We start from the raw sequence: 23761 nt of genomic DNA, 5'->3' as shown, positions 1-23761 counted from the left end.
TCTGAGAAGAGAACCGCCCGACGACCCTACACAGCAATGTCTCTCTGCCCCTCCTCTTCTCAACCCGCTTCTCTCAAGCACGCACGCTCTCTCTCTCGCTCTTTCTCACTCTGCAGTCTGCAACACCGACACTCCGACTCTCCGGTGCCCAGCCTCCAAGCACCTGGCGTATCAACATTTTCCCTTTTTACAATTAGCCGTCATTCATTTCTCTACAAAACCAAGCCGAAGCGATGAATCAATCGAATAGTCGAACATGATATTTTAAAGAAACCAAATAGTTGTTGGCGATTCTTCAAACTGGAATTTTAAAGCTGGAATAATAAGTTTGCCGTTTACATCGGATCTAACTGCAGCAGAGCATAGAAAAAGAAAGCACATGACGTGCATCACAAATTGGAAACGACGATATAAAAAACAGTTTTGAGGGCGGAAGAAGGAATCAATACACTTGTGAAATACATGACCAGGGCATAATAGATCGAGCATACGATCCTGAAGCTTGCTTGTAAGCTACTCGCACTGCTTTCCTCGCTCTCGGCTGTAATATACTGCGACGTATTATGCTTTACTGAGAAAATGGAAGCCATGCTTCTATATAAAATAATGCAAGTTATGTAGCTAATGGAAAGAAATTAGTGATTGTTCGGTCCGCTAACTTACGACGATAATTTACTAATGTCAACATATGCCTAAACGTGCTGTTCTTGACTTCTTGTTTGAAAAATATATCTAGTACACTTTTACGATGACAGCGTGAAAATTATTTATTATAGCCAGCAAAAAAGAGCTCTTTTATTTCGTAAATATTAATAAACTCGCGGAATGAGTACGATTCGATTAAGAAATATTTTTTCAAATTACAAGAAAGGGATGAAGGTAAAAGTAAAATACGTAAATATATGGCAATTATGAAGGATGAAAATAAGCAAAGAAAATACACAAACGAAGCAGAACAGTGAGAAGCAATGAAATCAGAATGAAATAGGCAAAGCAATGAAAATTGGAATTGTACGTAAAAAGATTAGTATACGAAAGAGACGGAGAATAAAAAGCACGCTCGCCAGGCCGAGAAAAAGAGAGAAGAAGAACGAGGAAAAGGACAGAAAATGGTGAAGAAGGTCTTTCTCGTTCTCCGTTGCTCTCACGTTATGGCAAAAAAGAAAGGAAATAACAAAGGGGGACGCGAAAAAGAGACAGCTGGCTAGCGAGAGACGCGCGTGCAAACGGGAAAGTCGAGCGAGCGAGAGAGAGAGAGAGAGAGAGAGAGAGAGAGAGAGAGAGAGCGAAAAAGCGCCGCGAGGAGAAGTAGGTAACGGGAAGGGGCAGCGCCACGAGGAGCAGTCAAATGCGCATGTTCGTCAGCCGCCGTGCCACAGCTTCATAACCGCCGTTTCTTTGATCCAAAGCTATTCTCTCAATCTCTCTCTTGCCTGCATTAAACAGAGATCGAGATTAAAATGGAGATAACAGGCCGAATGAGCTAAGTAAAACCTGCTCAGCATCACACGGTCAATAAAATCTTTAATCTTATATGTGCAATTTAAACAATGCTCACCTTATTCAATAGTTTTGTAACGAATACATTCGATGGGAAATCGAACAGTCAAGTGACTTAAAATTACACATGACAAATCTTACCAACGTGGCTAAATGAATCGATTGACCTACTGCCATTTAAATAAAACAAGTTCATTCGTACATACAGATACACGAGCGTCGTCATGTTAAAAGCTCTTACGCGCCTCGTCGATCTTTTCCTAACCAATAAGACTACATATGTGTTGATTTTAGAAAACTGCTCAATTATGCATAATATAATTCGTCATAAGCTCCGCGAGCAAATTATTACAAAAAAATGTTTGATTATCAACTTGCTTAATGTTCCATCAAAAACGACCCCACAGACTATTGTATTATGCACAGCAGAGAAAAACAAACACATAGCACTTTATCTTCGTTGCTACAATCATTAATATGATTTTAGGCGATTATTGTAATTGTAATTATATTTGGCCTCGCAAAACTTGAACGGTCGCGTTGTGTACACATAATTGGCACTACAGATTGCAATGCGTGGAGACATCTGACGACGAAAAATCAAATTACAGTCACTTCCTTTAAGTGATGTTACCATTGGTTACTTCTGTCTGACTGTTATGTCAATGCTTACACGGGTTGAGTGTTGCTAAATGAAACTTGCTATTAAGGCAAAATATAGGAGTGATAATGTCGGAAAAAATTAATAGAGACTTCGAAGAAAGCGAGGAACCGTCAGTTTTATCTTCGGATCCAGATGAAAGAAAATTGGCTCGACGCCTGCGAATCCAGAAGCGCATCGAGGCGTTGAAAAGGTATGTAACTAATTTTGATCGAGCGTTACTCGTCACATCAACATTAGCAGTATCTGGCGAGCAATTTCATTTTACCGGATGATCGACGATTGTAGATTAGATGGCGACGAAGAAGAAGACGCCGTCGAGCAAAGTCTCACGGAGAAGCAAATCATTGAGAGCGCAGAGCTTTTGGAAAAGCTGCTTACCGAGGGCAACGAAGTGGTGAGTTTAGACTGCACAAGCCTCAACGTCAAAAGACCAAGTGTGCCGACTGATCGTCGAGCTTGTAGATTACAAACGTGCGCATTGCCAACGATGCGCGAGAGCTGGAGCGTCGAAAGTCGGCGAGCGAGATCCGCATGACTCTACTGAAGCACCTGGATGAGAGTGCGCGAGAATGCCAACAGCGTTACGAGATCATCAATGAGCGTTGGGCTACGATTCTACAGTCAAACGATCCCCTGGATATCAAGACACAAATGGACATGCAGAAGGACAAATGCGACGAGGTGCTGGCCAAGAAGGATGCGGTTATCGAGGAGCTGAAAATGCAGTTGAGAAGGGCCGATGACGAGTACATGGACGATCAGAGTCGGCAGAAGACCGACATTAGCCTGCTGATCGAGAGAATCGAGAACCAGGTGCGCAGGCGGCTCCCGCGGATGCCTACAGGTCCGCTCAGCAACTCCCTTCACTTGCCTTTTGCAATTTGCTTTCGAGTCACAGATGGGTAGCATGGAAAACTTGTACGACCGAGAGCTCGAGCTCGTGGTCAAGAGCCTCGAAAGCGAGCGAGAGACTCTGGTCAGCGGCTTCCGTGACAGGTGGGAAGCACTTTACCGGCAACAAGAAGACGAGGACCTCGCCGGCGATAGCAAGCGGGATGAGATTATCGCGGAGTACGAGCAGCGAATGGACAAAGCGATGAGCGAGCACGACGAGGAGTACCGGGCACGAAAGATTCAACTGGAGAGCGAGTGCCAGGCGTTGCAGCAACACGTGCAGAGGACCAAGGCCATGTGCTTGCTCAACGCCGAGAAACTGGCTTACAATTACACCGTACTGAAGAATCGCGAAGACGAGAACTCCATAGTAAAAAACCAACAGAAGAGGAAGATCAACAGGTGAGTATTGACGTACCGGGCGTCGATCGCGCGCCCTTCGCTAACTCCCAACGATTTTTAGGCTTCAGGCTATCATTAGCGCTTTGCAAAAGAATTATTGCCAGTTGGAAGAGAGCACCAAATCGGAAATTGACAAGTTATCCAGTCAAATTACTAAAACTCATACTAATATAACGGAGCTCGAAGAAAAGTCCATGCACTTTACGCGCGTCAATGAGAAACAATACTTGGATATTTGGCAAATGAACGATGACAACGTCGCTCAGCTCATCAACAAAGTGATGTTTTTTGCCTTTTTCCTCGTTTCTCAAGTCAAACTCGTATTACGGTAGCCTATACCAATAAAGAACTTTCGAAGTTCAGAGGACTGCTGCTATACTAATTTGCAATGGCATTCAAAAATAAGCAACAACAACAATAAGATTGATTTCAAAAGAAAATGCCAATTTCAATTCATTTTTTATATTACTGGTAGTTATGCTTCAATCCAAGAATACTGAAAAGAAGCTATCTCGGAAGTATACTTTTTCAAATAAACCTATCCTCCATTGAAATCGGTTGAATCGCCCTAGAGGTATGCGGAATAGTACATTACGATACAAGTGTAGGAAAGTAGATTTTTGTCTCGTGTGGCGTTTACGCCCGAGCGAAGCGAGACTGGAAAGGCAGACGAAACGAGAAACATTTGCCCGAACTGTTGTACAGTATTTTTTGCGATACTCTGTGCGCAAAGTGTATCTTTTCCGCACGCTCGGCAGAAAATGTGTGTTGAAAATCGCACCTTCCACACGTCGTATCAAAAAATACGATACGGTACATGTACGGGAAAGAGTTTCTTGTCTCGTGTCTCTCTTCACTCTCGCTTCGGTCGGGCATAAACGCCACACGAGACAAGAATCTACTTTCCTGCACTTGTATCGTAATTTACTAAATTCCAGTGCATACATAGAAAAACTAAAGTAGAATATGAAACCTCTCTCCTTTCTACAATCAGCCAAAAAAGAAGCGTTGAAAGTACAATTTCCAAATTTCATCAATTATAATTAAGCGATGAAATGCTCTGAAAAAATATAGCCTATAAATCATAAATTTGTTTAAATATTTTATCTTAATCTTCATACTAATTATAGTAAGCAAAAGCTCGAGCTCTCGAGCTCCGGAAGTTTTTGTGCCAAGCAATCAACAAAGTTATTCTCGATTGTTAAAGTATTCAAATTGAACCCATGAGCTTTTGAAGCTTTAGCAAGAGCCAAAATTATATTACAGCCATATCTTAAACAACAGCAATTCCTTTTTGCTGACTTAAGAAAAAAAGGTTCCTATATGTTTGCGAATATTTATGGAACGATTCAACTCATTTTAATAGGGGTAAACTTATTTGAAAGAGCACGCTAGGAAATAGGTCATATTATTGATTTAATTGATGAATAGTTTTGAGTTTTTGTAAAATGATATATAAAATATATATATCATTTTTTCTAAAAATTACTTGTTTCTTCTTTTTTTTCTTCACATAGATTTTCACGATTGATCAAATGATTCACGAACGAATTTTGGGCATTTTATGGGAGCCTCCAAAACATACTTGGCCGAGAAAAGAAGATTTAACTTCATACCGAATCGCCATGGAGCATTTAGCTAAAAACCGTAACTGCACCTACTGCTTTTATTCTCTTTTCTAATTAATTAGCTTTATTTTAAGTAATTTTGACTTAACAAATAAATTTGCAGAAAAGCAACAAGGCGCAGAAAAATCACAAGACAACGCGATCAAAAAATTGAAAAAGTCTCTTTCGGAGGTGAGGCTCGAAAAGCAAATACTCAACAATATTTTAAAGCAAATATCGAATTCTTCAGACTATTTTGTTGAAAGTAAATTACAAGAATTGATATCACATCGTAGTGAAGAAGAAAAAACGATTATCAAATTGGATAATGTATTTCAGGTAATAGTGGCTTAGATTTTCCTATGGCGCATCAATGTGCAAAAAACGTCCTCACCAATGTCGCATTGCATTCGTAGGCTTTATCGATTTCAAGTCCGGAAGAAATTGATATATTATTAGACTTTTTCTTACCTTATTCACACTGCCCTAAATGTTCGGCGCACGACGACGCCAATTTGAAATGTCCTGAAGAATCTTTAACAGATACCACCGAAACGTCGTGCTGCTCAAACCATTGTGAAGGATGTAATGTCAATGTTAAAACATTAATCGCATCTGTTGAAAATGAGCTGAACATCGCTAAAGCAATTCAAATAGAGGCTAACGATGAAGATGACGTACTCGAACACAGTTTTGACAAAACTGAAGGTAAAATAGAAGACGTGCGGTGATACAAAACGCTTGTCGACAATTGCGATTGATTTTGTTTTTCAGAATGCAGCAATATTACCGTAAATGAAAGTAGTAAATGTGCTAGATTCAAGTGTTCTAAAGGTCACGTGCTCGAGATACAAGCAGCATGCGTAACAAAAGCTTTAAAAGAAATGATAACTAAATGTAATAGTGACAAAGGAAATAAAATTTTATCATTTGAAGAAAGATTAAAGGAGACCAAATGTACAATTTCAAGAAACTTGTCACTGACAGACGTTAAAGATTATTGGTCAAATTACCGAGACATTTTTACCGTACAAAAAGAACAACTGTGGAATGCTGTTTTAATAGGGCTAAATAAATACCATGAAGCGTTGAAAAACAGACATAATCTTTGGAATGAGAAAAATGCTTTAAAAAAACAAAATTTGGAGCTACAAAGGCTTTTGGAAACTCATACGAGTGTAAGTATAAGATTTATATTCCGTATCTAGCTTGCTGAAAAGCCGAAATAAAATGCTTATTTAAATTATACAGGTAGAAGACAATACAAATTCATTCAACAAAACGTTTGGCACATAAATAATCGATACTCGGACAATTCCACAATCATTCACACACAATCACATGAAATATTTTTTTGTTCAACGGGTATTACATATATTGTAGATCTAATATTTGCAAAATTAATAAATGTATGAGATATATAACTTTTCTTATATATTGACAAAACATCACATTTTCATTACACCATTTCTGTAATTTCAACATATACAGAATTTTAAGTAAGGAGTAATTTATATATCATTCTGATCAACAAAAAGTCATTTTTAATCTTATGGAATCCTGAAAAACTGATTGTACTGCTAATAACCATAGTGTTGATAGCCAGCAGACACAAAATTGTTTGAAAACCCTGAAGTAGCAGGCACTGTAGTTGCATTATGTGTATAACTATAAACTGTTTGATCTTTCTTCCAATATGGGAAATATCTTTTTTTCTTTGTGTTTTTACTACTGGTATGGTTGATTTTATCTGAATGTTTCTGTGATGCCAAATGCTAAAACATGATAAGTATCAAAATTTGTACTAATGGCACTCAAGATAATTACATTATTGTGTAAATGTAAAAAAGGTAAACATCAGTAATAAAAGTTATTAAATTATGTAGTCTTTGGAGCTTATCCTATAAATATTCTATATAGGATATACATTATTACACTACCTTTAATGTATTAAAGGATCAAAATATCATACCACATTCAACTGTGATGGAGAATTGAAAAACTTGTTGCATGGTTTACAAGCTAATAATTTACTATTTGCCACTGGTTGAGGAGCGTAATTTGATCGGCTCAAGATGACATCACTTTTTGAAACAATTTCCTTGCCGCACCAGTCACCTATAGGCATTAATGTGGGATCAATACTATCTATTTATCACAATTGCCACGAGCTATCTGTGATAATAAATCAGTTTGAACTCTACATCTATGCCATAAACAAATTATTAATTATAAAATTTATTCCTTTTCAAATTGCTAGCAAATTTTCAAATCTGTGTTGAGAGGAGATACTTATATAGAGAATATTAGAGCAGGCTATTAAGGGTTGATGGAAAATGGATAAAAACAAGCAAAGCTAAATAATAAAAAATAAAAGCAGCAAATAGAAAATATGCATTAGGATATGTTGCTTTATTTTACAGTTTTATATATAAATATATGTATGCATACGAATAAATATAAATAATTATTTTTAAAACAACAGTTTTTGTCTTACGACTTGTGAACATCAATAAACTTTTTCATATAAACTAACAACATCATTCATTAAGTGCACTTGTAATCAACATTAACATAAATTAAATAATGAAACATATAACTTTAAATAAATATCAACATTTAAGCTCTAAACGTAATAAATCATTAAACACTTGGACTGACTAAATACAAAAACAATCATTAAAGGAGGTCAGAGCATACGAAATGAGAGAAAATTATAAAATATATAAGTGAAATATAAAAGTCAAAAGCAGAACAAGGCATGCAAAAGTAAAAAGTATTAAACAGTAAATAAGCATAACAGCATTTTTTTCAATCAACTGATTAAGGTAAACTGTACGTCTACATGTATAATTAGTAGATATTGGATTTTTTGCCATTTTGTTTTTATTACCTTTGGCTAATTTTTTCTTGTGACGATTACCTGTAATATAACAATCAAAACTCAAAATAGATATATACTTTTAATAAATCTCAACCATCTATGCAAGTGTCATTTTAGAATATATTTTACCATTTAAATGAGTCTGAAGTTGCTGTATTGAGTTGAGCAATACATTGCAAGGGTTGCATTTTAATCCATTAGTCACCTCATCTTTACTAAAAGCAATATTAGTCTGTTCCAGAGTTTCCATGATATTTTTGGAGCGAAGCTGAAAAAAGAAAGTTTTAAAGAATTTTATGTATAGATTGTTGTTACATTTTAGTGTGAATAATAACATTAAGAAAGAATATAAAAGCAAAAAAATGACTCACTGTATCAATCTTTTTAATAGATTGTTCACTATAAATAATGAGCAATGAAAAGAATGTTTATGCTAGGTCTAACCTGTTTAGCATGGCGAGATCCCTGAAGGTGAGCATCAAGAACAATCTGACTTGTGAAGTCAAGACCGCAGTCATGACATCGAACTTGTGGTTTTTTAGTTGGAATTTTTCCCATAATATTATCAACAACAGCTTTGGAAACAGGATCTATTTGTGACTGGCTCATTGCCCTTAGTGCTGACATGTTCATGTTTGTTGATTGTTGGTATTGCCTACATACAACAGATTTGATAACGTATAGTAAACATCAAAACAAAAAGTACTGAATTGTAAATTAAATTAATGATAAACTTGAAGTAAAATGAGAAACATCTGTTATTTTTTATGCAATAAACTGAACTTTATGAATGAATATACCTATTACAATAAAACATGACAAATTTTATTGCAAAAAAAACTTGTAAAGGAATTAAATCTTGTGTAATGACTTACATGTTTCTGAACATTCTGCTGGTTCACGAGGTAGATAATACGAGAAGTACCGACGCCGACATTAGACATTGACTCAAGCATCAACTGCGGGATTACAACAATCTCCTTCCTGCGAGTGTCAAACGCTGACTAGCGCCACGGCTATATAATATATGTATATATATTCTGTATATATATTTATTCTATTCTATAATATTACAGTGAAACTTACAGTATGGTATATATTTATAGATATTGTCAATTCGTATACTGAGCTTGCACAAGCGGTGTGTTGAATGGTATACAGATTTCGAGATATTGGAGTTTGATGTTTAAACAAATCTGTGAAACTAACATATTACCTTTGAAATTATTATTTAAATGTATTAGTTTAAAAAAAATACTAAAAAAATTAAGTTTACAATCAAACATAATGTACCGCGATAATTAATTAGCTGGCCCATCTGCAATGCTTATTAGAAGAGGAAACTTTAAGGGGGAATATCTTGATTTAAAGTACCGTTATATCTATGTTCAATTTTTTTCAATGAAAAAAATGATTATCATCAAAATTTGAAAGGAATCTAAAGGAAAGTATATACCTTTGAAAAAAACGTACTTAAGGGGTTACGTGTTATTCACGATTCCATCCGTATATAACATTTTGCTGGTACATTTAACTAAAATATTTAAGAATAACATCTAACAGTATATACTAAGCAAAGGTTTGTAAATAGATGAACTTTAGTTAGAACAATAACGAGCCTTTAAATGTTTTTTTTGGAATAGTATATAGTGTTAAAGTCTTTGCCGGTGCATAACAGCTTCGCTCACCAAAAATTTTAATAGATTCATATCCAAGCTAATACTGTGCAATAATATATATAAAGAGCGAACGAGAAAGATAGTGTAGGGGAGAGTCGAAAATTTTACGAAGTAGTTTCACAACTGCAATAATATTAGAAAAACTTACGTGCGTTCGCGAGCTCGCAATAATGAAACGTAACCCTCCCTATCTGGAGTAAACCTCGCCTGGATTCGCGCTCCTGTTCAACTTCGTAAGCACGACGATCCCAGTGGATGATCACAGCTTTGAGATTCAGCAGGTTACTCGGTGAGTTTTGCCGTCTATGGCGCAGCACTCTTAATTATCTCTTTGGAATTGGTATTATTCGACTGTTTCAAGACTAATCTAGACGATTGGATCACGCATAAGCACACGCATTCCCGACCCGAACGCGCTTGGGACGCGAAGGAAAATTTCCGCAACTCGGAGCGGGCACGCGTGACGTATGGCTCGACCAACGATCAACCAAAATCTGCCTAACGGCTAATTTCATTCGTCCGTGCCCCTTAATCTCTCATTACTATCTCTCTCGACCTATACGCTCAATCGCGCGCGCCCTCTCTCCTAGATAATATTTATACTTCGTATATTCTCTTGACAAAACAAACATTCTTTTGAGATCGTAACGGTCGCACGTAATTCATTCATTTATTTCGTCGTTTGTTATAATATCGATTCAAGGTTTCCGAAGGAAAATTGCAAGGATTGTCAAGTGAATGGGCTGTAACAAAGTGCACCCAACACCAATAGTGAAGTTATAAACATAGAGGAAACTCTATTACACGATGACGGCGAAATCTCGACTTTGTATTCTGCACAGCTCTTGCATTCGGTAAGAACTACTTCGTCAAGATTATGAAGCTTTTTGGTTCCTCGCCTTATCAAAATTATGAATTATTATTTCAATAAATTACAGCTCTGAAGAGGGGTTGTCTGACTATTTGGAACCGACAAAAAAATAAACGTTTGTTATGCTCTGACGAGGCTTAATTGACTCGGATTGTTGTTTTTCACCATTCTCAATACACCTTGCATATACAGGATAAGAACCAACAAATGACGAAACAAAATTCATCTATATCTTTTTTAGGGTTTTGGAATTTTTGCAAGTGATATCTGTTAGAATGGTTCATTAAATATCAAGAACAATTAACTTTATTTCCATAAAATTTGACTTGAATAGTTGTGTCATAAATTACGGTGAGTGAAGCAAATAATCTCTTTCGTATCTAAAATATCGTTGATTTTTTAATTGTTTTCTTTACGAGATAACGCTCAGGAAAGAATTAGTCTCATCGAAATCTTCTAGGCAAATCGTGGAAGGAGAGTCATCTAATAAATTGTATAGCTCTATACAAGCGTATAACAACGTCTTGAACAAACAAAGAATTTTTCTTAACATACAGACGAAATAGAACCAACTGTGAATCGAACGCACACCCTTTCAAATAAGATAACTTTCATACAAATCGGTTCGACCATTCGGGTGGTATGCGCTTGAACAAATATTGTAAGACATTGGATCAAAAACAGAATTCCTTCCGGAGCCGGCAATGAATAGATATAAGCAATGAATTTTATATATCACGCGCGACGCAAAGAAAGATTGTTTACGTAATATACGTGGGGCGTAATTGATAACGGCGCTTCATCGCACGCAGCTCTGTTTGCTTATCACATTTGTTAAAATTGTTTGCTTTAATGATTTTTAGTTAGCTAGCAGTATTTACCCTTTAAAATATCAATGAACCTCCACGGTGAAATTGCCCTCGATCTGTATAAAAGTTCTTTGGAAACGAAAGAATATAAGGTCCCATAGCTCAGCGAGTAGTGTAAAAATGCTTGATTTGATATAATCTCTAACTTCATCGAAAAATGCTAGAGCCATTTTTCCCGCCTTCCCATGCGTCTACACTAACATATGTACAAATGTACATCAAGGCATTGATCTATAAAAAATGTCCGATATAAACGTAAATAATATTGCAGAATTAAGATTCAGAAAGTAGTTAACTTTATAGTGTGCGTACATCATGTGATTTTCGAGTTTGACATTTGAAGTCGCGCGCTCACTGCTCTGGCAGAAAACGTGCCGCAGTTGGCGCAGCTGCGCAACAGAGGACGAGTCGCAGTCGCTTGTACTGCCGCGGTGGCTGGCCTCGACAACTCGACAAGCTCGACTCTTGAGCTGCTCGAGCAAGCCGCGAGTGCCGACAGAGGTGTTGGTGTCGGTAAATGTTCTCTCTGTCTGAGTGTCTGCCGTCTGGCTCTGTGCCCTGTGGCGGCGCGAGCGAGCAGCGATCATCGCGACACTGAGAGACAGATATAGCAGCAGCCATCTTATATTTTGCCTTTGAGAAAAACACAGTCAACAGAGGCTGAGAACGGCGAATTTTTGGGCCTTGGGAATGACCGTCTTGGGAGGAGCTTGAGCCCAAGGGCAGCCCGGCCTCAGCCCGTTCGAGCCAGTGTCGAAGCCAGCGACAAGTCGGCGTGCTCTCCATATGAGGCACTTTTTTCACCGCGAGCCTGGACCACTACATTAGCAAAGGTTAGTGCAGCTCCATCCTGCCCTAGAGCCTGCGGTCACGGTAACCTTAGCCCCAGCCCGCCAAGCCCGCCAAGCCCGCCAAGGTCTCCACCTTGCTCTCGACCTCAGCTCCTCCTAACTCTCTCGGTCTCTTTCTCTGTCCGTTTATCTCTCTCCCTCCGTCTGCCTCTGTCGCTCGCTCTGCCGAGCTGGTCGTCGTCAGCTAGCCAGCCAAAGAAAATAAAGGAGAGCGAGAGGGAGGAAGACGGAGCCCGGCTGTCCGGAAAGCTTTCCACCGATGCTCGCTGCTCGACGTCGAGCATATTCTTCCGCCGTCCGTCTGTCCGTTCGTCTGCCGATTTTCGCGCTACCACGGAAAAGTTATGCAATCAGCTGATCGGCCAGCTAGACTCTGTCAGTCAGTTGTCAAAAATAAATGTTGCTAAGCGATGCAGCACTGGCGGTCGCAGCTCTAATCTGACGGCTCGCGCTTGGCGCGCTTTTCGCGCGCGCTGCTACGTCCAATACAGTGCTCGGTGAAAGCTCTCTCGCGTCCTTGCTTTTCTGCGCTTCTGCACTTCTGCACTTCTGCACTTTTATTGTTTCTGCTATCAAGTTACTGACACTATTTTGCAATCGCAACCCAGGTGGATTGGTACGCAGGATATGAGCAGTTTGTCAAACGCAACCTGACTCTGCTCCCACACCAGCAAGCCAGTCAGCCGCTGCATCAGCCACAGCAGCCCTTGCAGCCAACACTGAGCCATTCACAGCAGCCTGACCTGATAATGACATCCATGTTCGAACAACAGATCAAGAGCGAGCCCATGGGTTTCTATTCGGTGGCATCCAGCAGATCTGATGGCTCCAACTCCATGGTCAACCTGTCGGACGACAGAGAGGAACTGTCCCAGCAGGAAGGCCACCTGCAAGCGCAGCAGGGCTTGGTGGTACACCAGCACCAGCAGCAGCAAATACAGGAGCACCACCAGCAGCAGCTGCAGGAGCACCAGCATCAGCAGTCACAGGAGGAGCACCTGGGTCAACAAGAGCTGAGCCAGGATGAGCACAGCCCGATGATGCATCACGAGGAAGAGTTACAGCAGCAGTCGGACGACAGGCAGTCGACTGGGTCGCAGCCGGGCAAGGAGGCCAGCCGGTCGAAGCCGCAGCCGTGCAAGGTCTGCGGCAAGGTGCTGTCCTCAGCCTCGTCCTATTACGTGCACATGAAGCTGCACTCAGGCAACAAACCCTACCACTGCACCGTCTGCGAGGCGAGCTTTTGCCGCAAGCCCTACCTGGAGGTGCATATGCGCACCCACACGGGCGAGCGGCCCTTCCAGTGCGAGCTCTGCCTCAAGCGCTTCACACAGAAGAGCAGCCTCAACACCCACAAGCGCGTGCACACCGGCGAGCGGCCTTACTCTTGTGACATCTGCCAGAAGCGCTTCGCTGTCAAGAGCTACGTCACGGCACACCGTTGGTCCCACGTGGCCGAGAAGCCGCTGGTTTGCGAGCGCTGCTCGCTCACCTTTACCTCCAAGAGTCAATTCGCCATCCACATACGCACCCATACGGCCAGCACCACCTTCGAATGCAACATCTGTGGGCGTACGTTCGTGCGCGACAGCTACCTGATTCGCCACCAGAATCGCGTGCACCGCGAGCTTTCGCAGCAGGCCTCGCAGCAGACGGCGCAGCAGCAACCTCAACAGACGTCGGTGGCCAGTCATGAGCCCGGCACGCCGCATAGCTCAGGCGCCGCCACGCCCGGCGGCGGATTCGAGAGCCCCGTCTGCGACCTACGCTACGCCGAGGGCCCGTCCAGCTTGGAGGCCCTGCAGACGGCCAAGCCCGGCCAGGTGATTGCCGCCGAGATCGCCAGCCTTGCAGCCAAGCAGAGCAGCCTGCAGCTGCCGCTGCCGCTGCTACACCCGCAGACCACCAACTAGTGCTCGCCTCCGCCGCCCCCGCGCTGCTTCCGCACGAGCGACTCGCCCTCGCCGCCCTACCGCCAACAGCAGCAACAGCAGCAGCAGCAGCAGCAGCAGCAGCAGCAGCAGCAGCAACAGCAGCAGCAGCCGCCGCCGCCGCCGCCGCCACCGCCACCGCCGCAGCCGCAGCAGCAGCCACAGTACCACTACCATCAGCAGCAGAGCCTGCACCCCGCGCTCTATCTCTACGCCCAGTACGCCAATGGCAGCCCGGCAGCCCTGCCCTACTCGGCGGACTACGCGCAACGTAATGACACGTGAGACACTCCGAACTGCCTGTCGAGAGCAGCGGATCGATCGCGCTACTCAGCTTCAATGAACCTGCCCCTCTCGATCTCTCGGCTGGCCATCGCTTGGCTCGCATCTCCTTCGTTCGGGCGCTCATCTCCTTCCGTTTCTCATCGCTTCTCTCTCTCTCTTTCTCTCTCTCTTTCTCTCTCTCTCTCTCTCTCTCTCTCTCTCTCTCTTTCTCTCTCTCTCTTTCTCTTACTATTCAACTAACGTACTGCTTTGGCTGAACAGATTCTTCAAATAATCAAAATTGATCCAAACGCACTCCGCCTGGATCATCTAGCTCTTATTTATTTCTATTTGTCTTTAAGTAGCTTCGCTTACCGCCCTTTTCATACGTTTCAAAAGTTTGTTATTCTCATTCATATTTATATGTACTTGCTTGCGTGTGTGTATGTATATATAGAGATATATACATATATTTATATTTATATTGTGACGTTGGTTTTTGTTGAATTATCTAAAACGTTCGTTTGAATTTCAATCCTTCTTTATCGAGAAGTCAAGACTTAGGTATTAAAGATAAGGGTTGTGAACAATTAAATCTTGAGAAAATCGAAAACTTTTGAATATTCCATGTAGAGATTAGACGTTTCCCGATTAAAGGCAGAAAAAAATGAAAATTGTTGAGAACGCCATGGTAAAAGAATAGATATTGAGTCAGTAATATTCGGTCAAGTCTTTGCACATTTCGATTGTCGTGAAAGCATTACATTCTTTTCATTCAGAACGAGACTAATTACACACGCATACACGTATATTGCAGGCATCACGTATATTTATATTATATTTTTAAAGGAGTTTTAGTCACTTGGATCTGTGATATAGATAGTAATTATTGTCTATAAGAGTTTGAATATTGGTTTAACTATTTCGATATGATAATCGATAGCAAAGAAGAAAAAATACAAGAAGCAAAACAAAAAAAAACAAAAAATGAACAAGTGAAATAAAAAGTAAAAAATAAAAACAAAAGAAAATGAATAAATATTGAAGTAACGATAAAATCGGATGAGTTGCAATGTACCTACGCGATTGTTTACTATAGATTTTCGGCACTGTCACTTGCGATCGCATCAGCGCACGCTATTAGCTATAATTTCTAGCGGATTAATAGCGCGATAGTAAAATCTTCGGTACACTTGTGAAATCGAAAGGAAAAGAATGGTCTTTTAGTCGGCAATTTGCACAGCAAGTAAATTTCAAATAATTTCCACGCGAAGCATCAAATGGAGTGCCGTCATGATAATCAAAGCTAGGCTTGTTTATCGAGCAAACCCTCGAGTAGGCATTATCCGTTCAATAAGTTGGCACAAGAGAGAGAGCATTCGGTTTTGAACTTTAGCTCGAGTCAAGCAATAGGCCTCGGGTGAGGTTGTTTTTGAAGACGGTGAATGGAGTACGTTTGCAAACTTGAATGCGGCAGACATGGAAGAATACGAATTTCAAACAATTTCCGAATAATTGACAAATCCAACGAAGCTATTTACTCCTGGTCCTCGGTCTAGATATGATCGGTAGATCTGTTAGCGCCAAACGCGTTGGGCATGCGCTACGAAACGATACAGCACGAAAAGGGAGATAATTACGCTAGGCTGGACAGTGTCAGACGGAAAATCGTCTAACGATGAAATCTGGCATAAAAAGCGATATGTCCACTGTTCGTACATTTCGCTAATGCGTAAAATGCACTAAGATTCGAACGGATACGCTTTGACTTTGTTAACCTGGCGGCTGTATTTCTGCTGATACTTTGACATTAGTATTCGAGCATTGAATTTGGCTTCTTTTCGCGTAGGCGCATTCGTTTGCTGGATAGAGCGCTGTGAACCATAAGTATACATACGATATGAATAAAGTAACTAATTGATATGATAGCGTAACATTACACGTAGATCTATTGGATCGCGTCCAGACGTTTCTCCTCGCGAGCTAAATTTCATTTGTCTTCGAGTCGTAGCCAGAGAAGACTTTGCTCTTAGTACATGCGTAGTGGCGTACTTACTTTGTTCAGGCGTACGTAACGTAGCGAGCAACACTCGGTGATAAGACGAGACGTAGGGAGGAAGCAGTGCTGCGAGTCGAAGAGAAACGAAAAACGCGCAAGGCAGTCGCGGGGCTGCTTGACGAAGAGCGTTAATTTTTAGTTTGATCGTTCTTGCATACTAACTGACACGGCTTATTCACACCTGATCACATACGCAAACCTACACGTATATTCAACAAGTACAGAGCCGAAATGGAACGCTGATATACATATAAATATATACATATATTTTTATAACTACGCAAAATCACAAAAGATTTGTTATTATTTGTTATATTGGGCGAGAGTGGCCGAATTGCGGACGAGTCGCGCGCGCTCGTGTCTGCCGAACTCACTGTGCCAGTGCCCTGTATTTCCGTACGCGTTCGCTATTGTATCCGTTTGCTGCTTTTTCCATGCCGTTACGTTGATCGTATCGACTCGGTCGATCTTGCAACCGCTGGCTCGCCATCCGTGCACGTCGCGCGCGCAGAGCACTCGTTGGTCGATTGACCGGTCCACTGCTTTAGCGTACAAAAGTTGTCTCGTTTGCAAGGCGCATCCGCTCAAAGAGAGCAGCTGCATTGATTGTTAGCGCCGAGCAAGGCTCGCAGCGAGCCGCGGAAAAACAGCAACAGCGAATTATAGTGGCACGTCCGAGTTGGAGTGGAGCGGACGCAAGGGACAAGCGAACGAACTGTCGAGCGTCGGTCGGTCGGAGCGAATCTGATATGTCGCGAAAAGCGCACGCAGTTTCGTTACACAGCGTTCGATTTAGACAAACACGGGCACTTTTGCCTTGGTACGTAGTGCCTTAAACTTCCTATAGCAGCAGGTTTCTCTCCACATAGCACAGCATCGCTACGCTTGTACCGATCTCCACTTGGATTTAGCCGAACGAACGCGAAAGCTCGACTAGGCTCGGCCAGCGCTCGGAAATAACAATCGCAGAGCCCCCCCCCCCTCCCCCAGTGCTTCCGCAATCGGTCCACTCTCGGATGCGTATACCGTAGCAGTAGATAGTTCTTATTTTTATAGAGGTTTTACCGTGCTACCGTAAGTCTTAGAGGCCTGCGTATTATATAAATTTTTGTAGACGAGTTTTTCATAGGAAAAGTATCTAGTAATGTAAACAAAAGTAAAGCTGAACAAAATAATAATAATAATAATAATAACAACAGTAGTAACAATGGTAATAATAGTAATATTAATAATATTAACGACGATATTGACGTGACGAGTATAAGCAAACGAACGAGCATACGCGGAGAATAGGCGAGTGCCGGGATCGTTGATAGATAGACCAATCAGTCTCAAGTGCAAACGACGCGAGCATAGCGGCGGCGATTCGGATCTCAAGTGTAAGAATCTGGGCGCGGAGGCCGGTACGTTCAAAGCCAACAACGACAGTTGTAAGAACCAGTCAAAGATACAAAGAAGCTACACGGGCAGCGAGAACGCGCGATACCTACACAGTTTTCACCGACATATCCTACATTACATCCTCGAAGCTAGTTACAGCAGAGTGTGTACTGCGTTTTCACTAGCTATTGCGTATATACGTGTTATATAGGCTATTTTATGTGTAAACAATAATGCGTAAAATTATCATACTGTACGATGCATCATAGATACATATTCCGTATGACAATGGTACAATTAAGGCAAATGTGTACTGTACATAGCTCTGTCACTTACCCACTACCCATCCGCATAAGGATATATATACATATATATATATATATATATATATATATATATATATATATATATATATATATAATATAAATATATAAATACATTATTGTACGAAGAAGGAATATAATATTAACCGCCGCTGTACTACTAATCAGTTCAGATAACAGAGCTTATTCATTGATGAATAACTCTCGCGACAATTTCATCAACTTTAGTTTATTATTATTAATTATTATTATTATTATTATTACTATTATTATTACTATTATTAATTTGATTATTATTATGTTTGCAATTATTATGGTTACTATGAGTAACTACGATGAAAACTATACTAATGCTGAATACCCTTTGAATAGATTATTACGCTTGAACGATTAGCAAAAGTAGACCCTCACTTTTAGTATGTTATATTGTCTCGAGCGCAGAGTATAAACAGAATAACGGCAAAACTAAAATGTTGTCGCTCTTGAAATTGTACACTACCTCAATTTTGCGACCAAACAGAAAGAGAAAAAATTGAAAGAAAAGATTAGGAAAAGCTTTGTAAAGTCGAAAAGATGTAAAAGATAATATACTCTGCGCGTATCGAGGAAAAATAAGTATGCACGTCTACAGAGCAAAAGCAAACAAAGTGTGTTCTGCGTCGATATGTACGCGAGAGGAGAAATTGTGGAAGCAGGAGAAAAAAATGATGACTTTTAATGGTTAATTAGCGCATGGTTGGCCTGCAGCGACCTCACACTGTGATATATGTAAAGAATATTATTTATAAATTGTAAGATTCGTTTTCCTATTAAGCCAATGCGTTAAATAGCGATGGTAATTCTTTTAAGCTCGCCTCCTCGGTATCAGCTAGGAAGATTTTTGCGACGAAATGCTATGTGTGTCCATTGCGATTCCTTTCTTAACTTTGCAGCTTCCTCTCTTTTTTATGTTACTTTTACGTCTACATCTGTTGCTTGCAAAAATTATATTCTTTTGATAAAGATTATAACTGCTGTTTAAGTGGGCGTGCGTGCGTGCATATATGTGTGTTTGCGTTGCGTGCTTCGTATGGTTGGCTTGATATTACGTATCGTCTAACTACCTAGTCTAAATCTTTGACCTAATAAATTTTTTTCTCACCATTTTAGATTTAGCCTTTATTTTTTCCTACTTTAGTTGCAATATCGCAGTCGTTCACGCTCATCAATGTTTCTAGCTACGAGAAGTTATGTCGACGTCAATTATTTCTGACAATATTTTTATTTTTAGAGCCGAAAAGTTTATTGCACCGTATGCGTGTACGAACGACTGCTGTGAAGCGATAAGTTAGCGGCCCGCATAAGAAGTACGCGAGTCAGTGAGATGAGTGAGTGAGGGTGGAGGGAGGGAGCGAGCGAACAGGCGGAATAGATTTGTTCGTAGGATCGAATTCCCAACCAAGTGTGAAGCTCACTCTAGCATACGAGAAAACAAAATTATAAACAAATGACTGAAAGAATCGTGCGAGCATTGATAAGTTATTTTTACCGAAGAATGTACGCGAGGTTGACCAAGTTTAAATAATCACTTTGAAAGCCACAAGGAGCGAGGCTGCGAGTTCGATCCCTCCTTGCCGTATGATTTACGAATGTAAAAGCTGAATACAGCCTGTTCCTCAATCTCTGTCAACGATTAGAAGACTGCACGGGATCGGTGATGTTAGATTGTACAGGGTCGACGACAAAGGCCCCAATGATATTTTCAGTATATTATATTGTGATGTTAGATTAAGACGTGGAGCTAAGTCGGTGAGCTATGATGAGGTCGCTGTAGTCAGACTTTTCGCTATCGTGAGGGATCACTTTCACATTTTTTTAAGGCCATTCAAATAAAGTTAAATACGAGCGTTCCCCTATCGACAAATGGGCCTCCTTATTCTCCGAGAATCGAAGTGAACACCTTGAATTAGGCGCATATTACTGTCTCTGGATCATCGAGTGCGCAACTAAGGCATATGTACATTGTAATTGGCCAGCAAACTACAATGTAGTTTGCTCGTATCGCCATAAAACGACAAATTGAAATACACTTGTGTAATAAAGTAGATATATCCATAGACAAAACAGAAGCCTTGTTTTTTATTCTTATTGATGAAAACCTCGAAGTGAATAAGTGATATATATATATGTACATGTAATGTGTCCAAGCTCGCCTAATTCACATTTGGTAGTCTTCATTCGACGTCGATCTCGTTCGTTGCATCTTCCGCCGTGATCTGCTCGGACAAAGCTGCTACTTGTTGCGATGGTAGCGGATCGGGCGACGACAGATATGAATTGCTCGCCGAGTGCGATTTCAAACATTCGGGCCCTTTCTCCTCATAATCGTCGCGGCTCAGCAAGTACTCGGACAAATCACTGTTCAGCCCGAAGTCCTTAGCTCCATACCAAGCATCTAAGCTGACATTCTTTGCTACGCTCACTCGGAATTCCGATTGAAAAGGCCTTATCTCTCGAAGATCTCGTTGCAACCGCTGCAACAGTCCGGGAAAGGCGGCCGATCCTCCTGTCAGAAATACATTACTGACCAAACGATTTTGCTCCTCGGGCGTGTAACCCCTCAGCACAAACTCGATGGTTTCGACTAGTCCGGACTCCGACAAACCAATCATTGCTGGTTGAAATAGAATTTCAGGCACCCTTAATCGTTCAACGCCCACATGTAACTGATGCGTTTCTCCAGGTACCATCTGTACGTGACCACTGCTTGCATTCTCGAACTCGGGATCGTGGTGTCTCAACACGTTCTCTAGCTCCATTAATTTTTCTTGTTCTAATTCTGAATCGGAATCACCGCCTTCCTACGGATAAAAACAATGAGTATTCGTACAATCAAACATTTGCTGCTACGATTCTGCGTGACGCCGGAACGTTAGCAATTACCTTATTAATCGCTTTGTAAACATCCCAGTCTTCGTCTCTCATGCCAAAATCGTCGTCTCTTTTGTCTTTCCTAGCAAGCTGGCTAATTATTCTCATTCTTTCTTGAGCAGCTGCGGTTCTTCGTTTGGCCATATCTTGACGACGTTGTCGTTTTGCTGTTCTTTTCTCTATAATTTCCTGCCTGTAATAATAATTACATTGAGTTTTTGCAAATCAAGCTGCAGCCACCTCGTCCATAACTTATACCTTTTCCTTCTCACACCGGCTATCCATTCACCAAAATCTTGATGGTCTTTTGGTTGTAAATTTGGTTTTACTTTTGGCTTCTGCTCTTCCGTCACCAGAGTTTCCTCTTGAGAATTAGCGGCTACAATCTTCTGTCGAGTTCTTTCTACTTTGGCTTGTAAATGATCGATTGTCTTTATCAAATCGGCTTCGCTTGTAAGCGAATAAGTTTTCAGAGCTTCTTCAAATTCTTCTGTTTCTCCTTCATCCAGTAAGTCTTGAACAGCTAACAATTGATTTAATTGTTCTTCGTCTTCTGCTAACTAGAAACAGAATAATTTCAATTGAGAGGCGCTTTAACAGATATCGAAATGGCTGTTTTTGGCTTACTCTTTCTTCTCGTTTCCTTGCATTAATTTCCATTAACCGCCTAGCAAGCTCGCGTTTCCTTTCCTTTTGTTGTTCTAATGTAAGACCCGGTGTAGTTGCTGGAGCGACATACGGTAGTTGCACTCTAAGTACGTTACTATCGTAATACTCTGCATCAGCCCACATTAGGATTTCCTTCTGATACTGCAGTGCTACCATTGAATGATCATGAATGAGCTCCTATAAAGTCAACGCCAATGAATGTGAGTATTTTGATTTTGTTGGTGTACAATTTGGCTCTAAATGAGAATTATTAAAACAGTAGGTACCTCGGATCGACTTGGAGTAATGGCATTAACATGGGCAGGATACTTCAATTGCAATAGCCTGTGCATATAGGATGTCATATGATAGCCACCCAAATTTATTCTCCTGGAATTTGATGTATCTGCCCTTCCACCAAGTACAGGAATAATGAGTGTTGCTTGATATCCTATACTCACAATTAATCCATCTGAAGGACAGTTGTTGTGTAGATAAGAAAATAAACAGTCAACTCCATATGCGATTGAAGGAACATTGTAACATTCAAACAGTAATTCTGTCATCACTAAAAACAGTAACATTGATATATTTGTTTAGTTGTGAATCATTTGCTATATCATAGAAAAACCACGTTGGTTTTTATTGTTCACTGGTCAATTGAATAGGCAAAACAACGATAGCTATTTCATTATTTTTGTTTATTTTTTATTTAATGGCCATACTAACTTTCTCAGGCTTTATTCACAAGCTAAGGAAATCAATAAGCAATTATGTTTGATACTTGTCATTGGCTTCGACATAGATCATGTTATTATTTATAAATATTTATATCTGTGATATCACTTAAGTTGACAAATTAATAATTTTATATCTATGAATGAAGTTTTAATGTAATAAAATCTTTAAAATATTTCATTGTACTTACAATTTCTAGAGTAGTTAGGATTTAAGAATGTTTCAGTCAATATGATAGGATGATTGACAGATCCTTCAGTATCGATACCCATGTGAGTGAACGTATAGTCGAATATTTGTTCTTGAGCTTCAAAATGAGTTACAACATTTTTATCGAATTGTGTTTTCAATTGAAATCTGACTGCTTCAATATTGACAATATCGTTTCCAACAAGGATATCACCATCTTTTTTGCCTCTTTCTTTTCGAGGCTTTGCAATTAGATTCTTGAATATAAGTTGTGGCTCTTTTGTAGTTGCCCAACCCACTCTGCAATTATAGGAACCTAAAAATACAGAGTTATTGTATTTATGAATTAAATTTTGCAAGATAGTGTTGTTTTCATTTATTTAGGGGTTATATATTCACCGTTGTCAATGACAAGTGGAAGTGACTCATTTTTCACGTTGTCGGGGTACAGATGAACAATATCTGGAACAGCTTTGACGTCTTTTAATTCTAAAATCTCCATAATCATATGAGCTCTGGTGTATTAACGCATCATTGTCATTTCAATTGAGATTGTCGGTCGAGGAAGGTAAGAAAATATTGACTCTGACGCCAAATCTAAAATCGAATTATCGGGTGAGTTCAGTCAATTCAGAGTTAACAAAGTAAGTGACATCTCTGGACGTGTTGATGTATTTTTTATTCTCAATGTCAGTATTGTTATATTAGTACACGATGTACTACAAAAGCTTTGTTTGCAATTATTACATGGAGTAAGCTTTCTAGTTATTCTAATTATTCTATAATTGTCGTTCTATAGTAGTAAAACTAATTTTTACTTTAATATCGCACAAGACGGCAGATGATCCTGTATGCTGGACTTTTGACCGACGAAGACCAATAAACTAACTGTTTTACCATGCCGGATAATTCGGATACTGTAGAGCGCTCAGCGCAGTCGCGACTGTAGTGTTTTTCAAGGTCCTCAGCAGATGTCTACATTGCACAGATGTGGCCTGTCTGCCGCCACAACTATAAAATATTTGCACTTGCCTAGATGAGATTATAAATGGACACTTTTAAAAGAATGTTGGGTAGTCGTATAGATTATGCGTGGTA

General features: G+C 40.3%; 4 protein-coding genes and 1 long non-coding RNA gene across 8 annotated transcripts; 3 read left to right on the top strand and 2 right to left on the bottom strand.

The window, feature by feature from the left end:
• Positions 1–2174: 2174 nt before the first annotated feature.
• On the top strand, positions 2175–6430 carry LOC131672971 (dynein regulatory complex protein 1). Its single transcript, XM_058950570.1, has 10 exons — positions 2175–2354; positions 2450–2558; positions 2627–2977; positions 3063–3460; positions 3522–3738; positions 4978–5107; positions 5192–5406; positions 5484–5775; positions 5842–6245; positions 6319–6430. The coding sequence occupies exons 1-10, from the start codon at positions 2230–2232 to the stop codon at positions 6361–6363; spliced, it is 2286 nt and encodes a 761-aa protein (XP_058806553.1). The 5' UTR covers positions 2175–2229; the 3' UTR covers positions 6364–6430.
• Positions 6431–6494: 64 nt separating this feature from the next.
• On the bottom strand, positions 6495–10130 carry LOC131672973 (zinc finger protein 346-like). Of its 4 annotated transcripts, none has more exons than XM_058950572.1 (8): positions 9779–10130; positions 9038–9155; positions 8827–8955; positions 8396–8606; positions 8081–8219; positions 7961–7990; positions 7040–7185; positions 6495–6842 (listed from the first exon to the last, which is right to left on the bottom strand). In XM_058950572.1, exons 3-8 carry the CDS (start codon positions 8838–8840, stop codon positions 6648–6650), a joined length of 735 nt encoding a protein of 244 aa, XP_058806555.1. In that variant the 5' UTR covers positions 8841–8955; positions 9038–9155; positions 9779–10130; the 3' UTR covers positions 6495–6647. The 4 variants fall into 4 exon arrangements, with proteins under 4 accessions (XP_058806555.1, XP_058806554.1, XP_058806556.1 ...); XM_058950571.1 differs by having other exon boundaries at positions 8827–8967; positions 9779–10127; XM_058950573.1 differs by having other exon boundaries at positions 6714–6842; positions 7008–7185; positions 8827–8967; positions 9779–10126.
• Positions 10131–10261: 131 nt separating this feature from the next.
• LOC131672974 (uncharacterized) lies at positions 10262–12108 on the top strand. Its single transcript, XR_009302673.1, has 3 exons — positions 10262–10484; positions 10569–10852; positions 10962–12108. It is a non-coding gene; the product is annotated as an uncharacterized LOC131672974 (long non-coding RNA).
• Positions 12109–12835: 727 nt separating this feature from the next.
• Positions 12836–18209, top strand: LOC131672981 (zinc finger protein 514-like). The gene is given in 2 exon segments (XM_058950592.1): positions 12836–14423; positions 17590–18209. Coding segments are annotated over 2 exon segments (1632 nt in total). The 5' UTR covers positions 12836–12970; the 3' UTR covers positions 17769–18209.
• A 2064-nt stretch (positions 18210–20273) lies between these two features.
• Positions 20274–23541, bottom strand: LOC131673006 (actin-related protein 5). Its single transcript, XM_058950632.1, has 8 exons — positions 23482–23541; positions 23063–23260; positions 22665–22979; positions 22024–22304; positions 21716–21934; positions 21347–21648; positions 21101–21281; positions 20274–21018 (listed from the first exon to the last, which is right to left on the bottom strand). Exons 2-8 carry the CDS (start codon positions 23169–23171, stop codon positions 20392–20394), a joined length of 2034 nt encoding a protein of 677 aa, XP_058806615.1. The 5' UTR covers positions 23172–23260; positions 23482–23541; the 3' UTR covers positions 20274–20391.
• Between the last annotated feature and the right edge of the window lie 220 nt (positions 23542–23761).

The sequence above is a fragment of the Phymastichus coffea genome, unplaced genomic scaffold, assembly GCF_024137745.1.
Source record: "Phymastichus coffea isolate CEN01 unplaced genomic scaffold, Cenicafe_Pcof_1.1 PCOF00164, whole genome shotgun sequence".
NCBI classification, from domain to species: domain Eukaryota; kingdom Metazoa; phylum Arthropoda; class Insecta; order Hymenoptera; family Eulophidae; genus Phymastichus; species Phymastichus coffea.
This window is presented reverse-complemented; position numbering and strand designations above follow the sequence as displayed.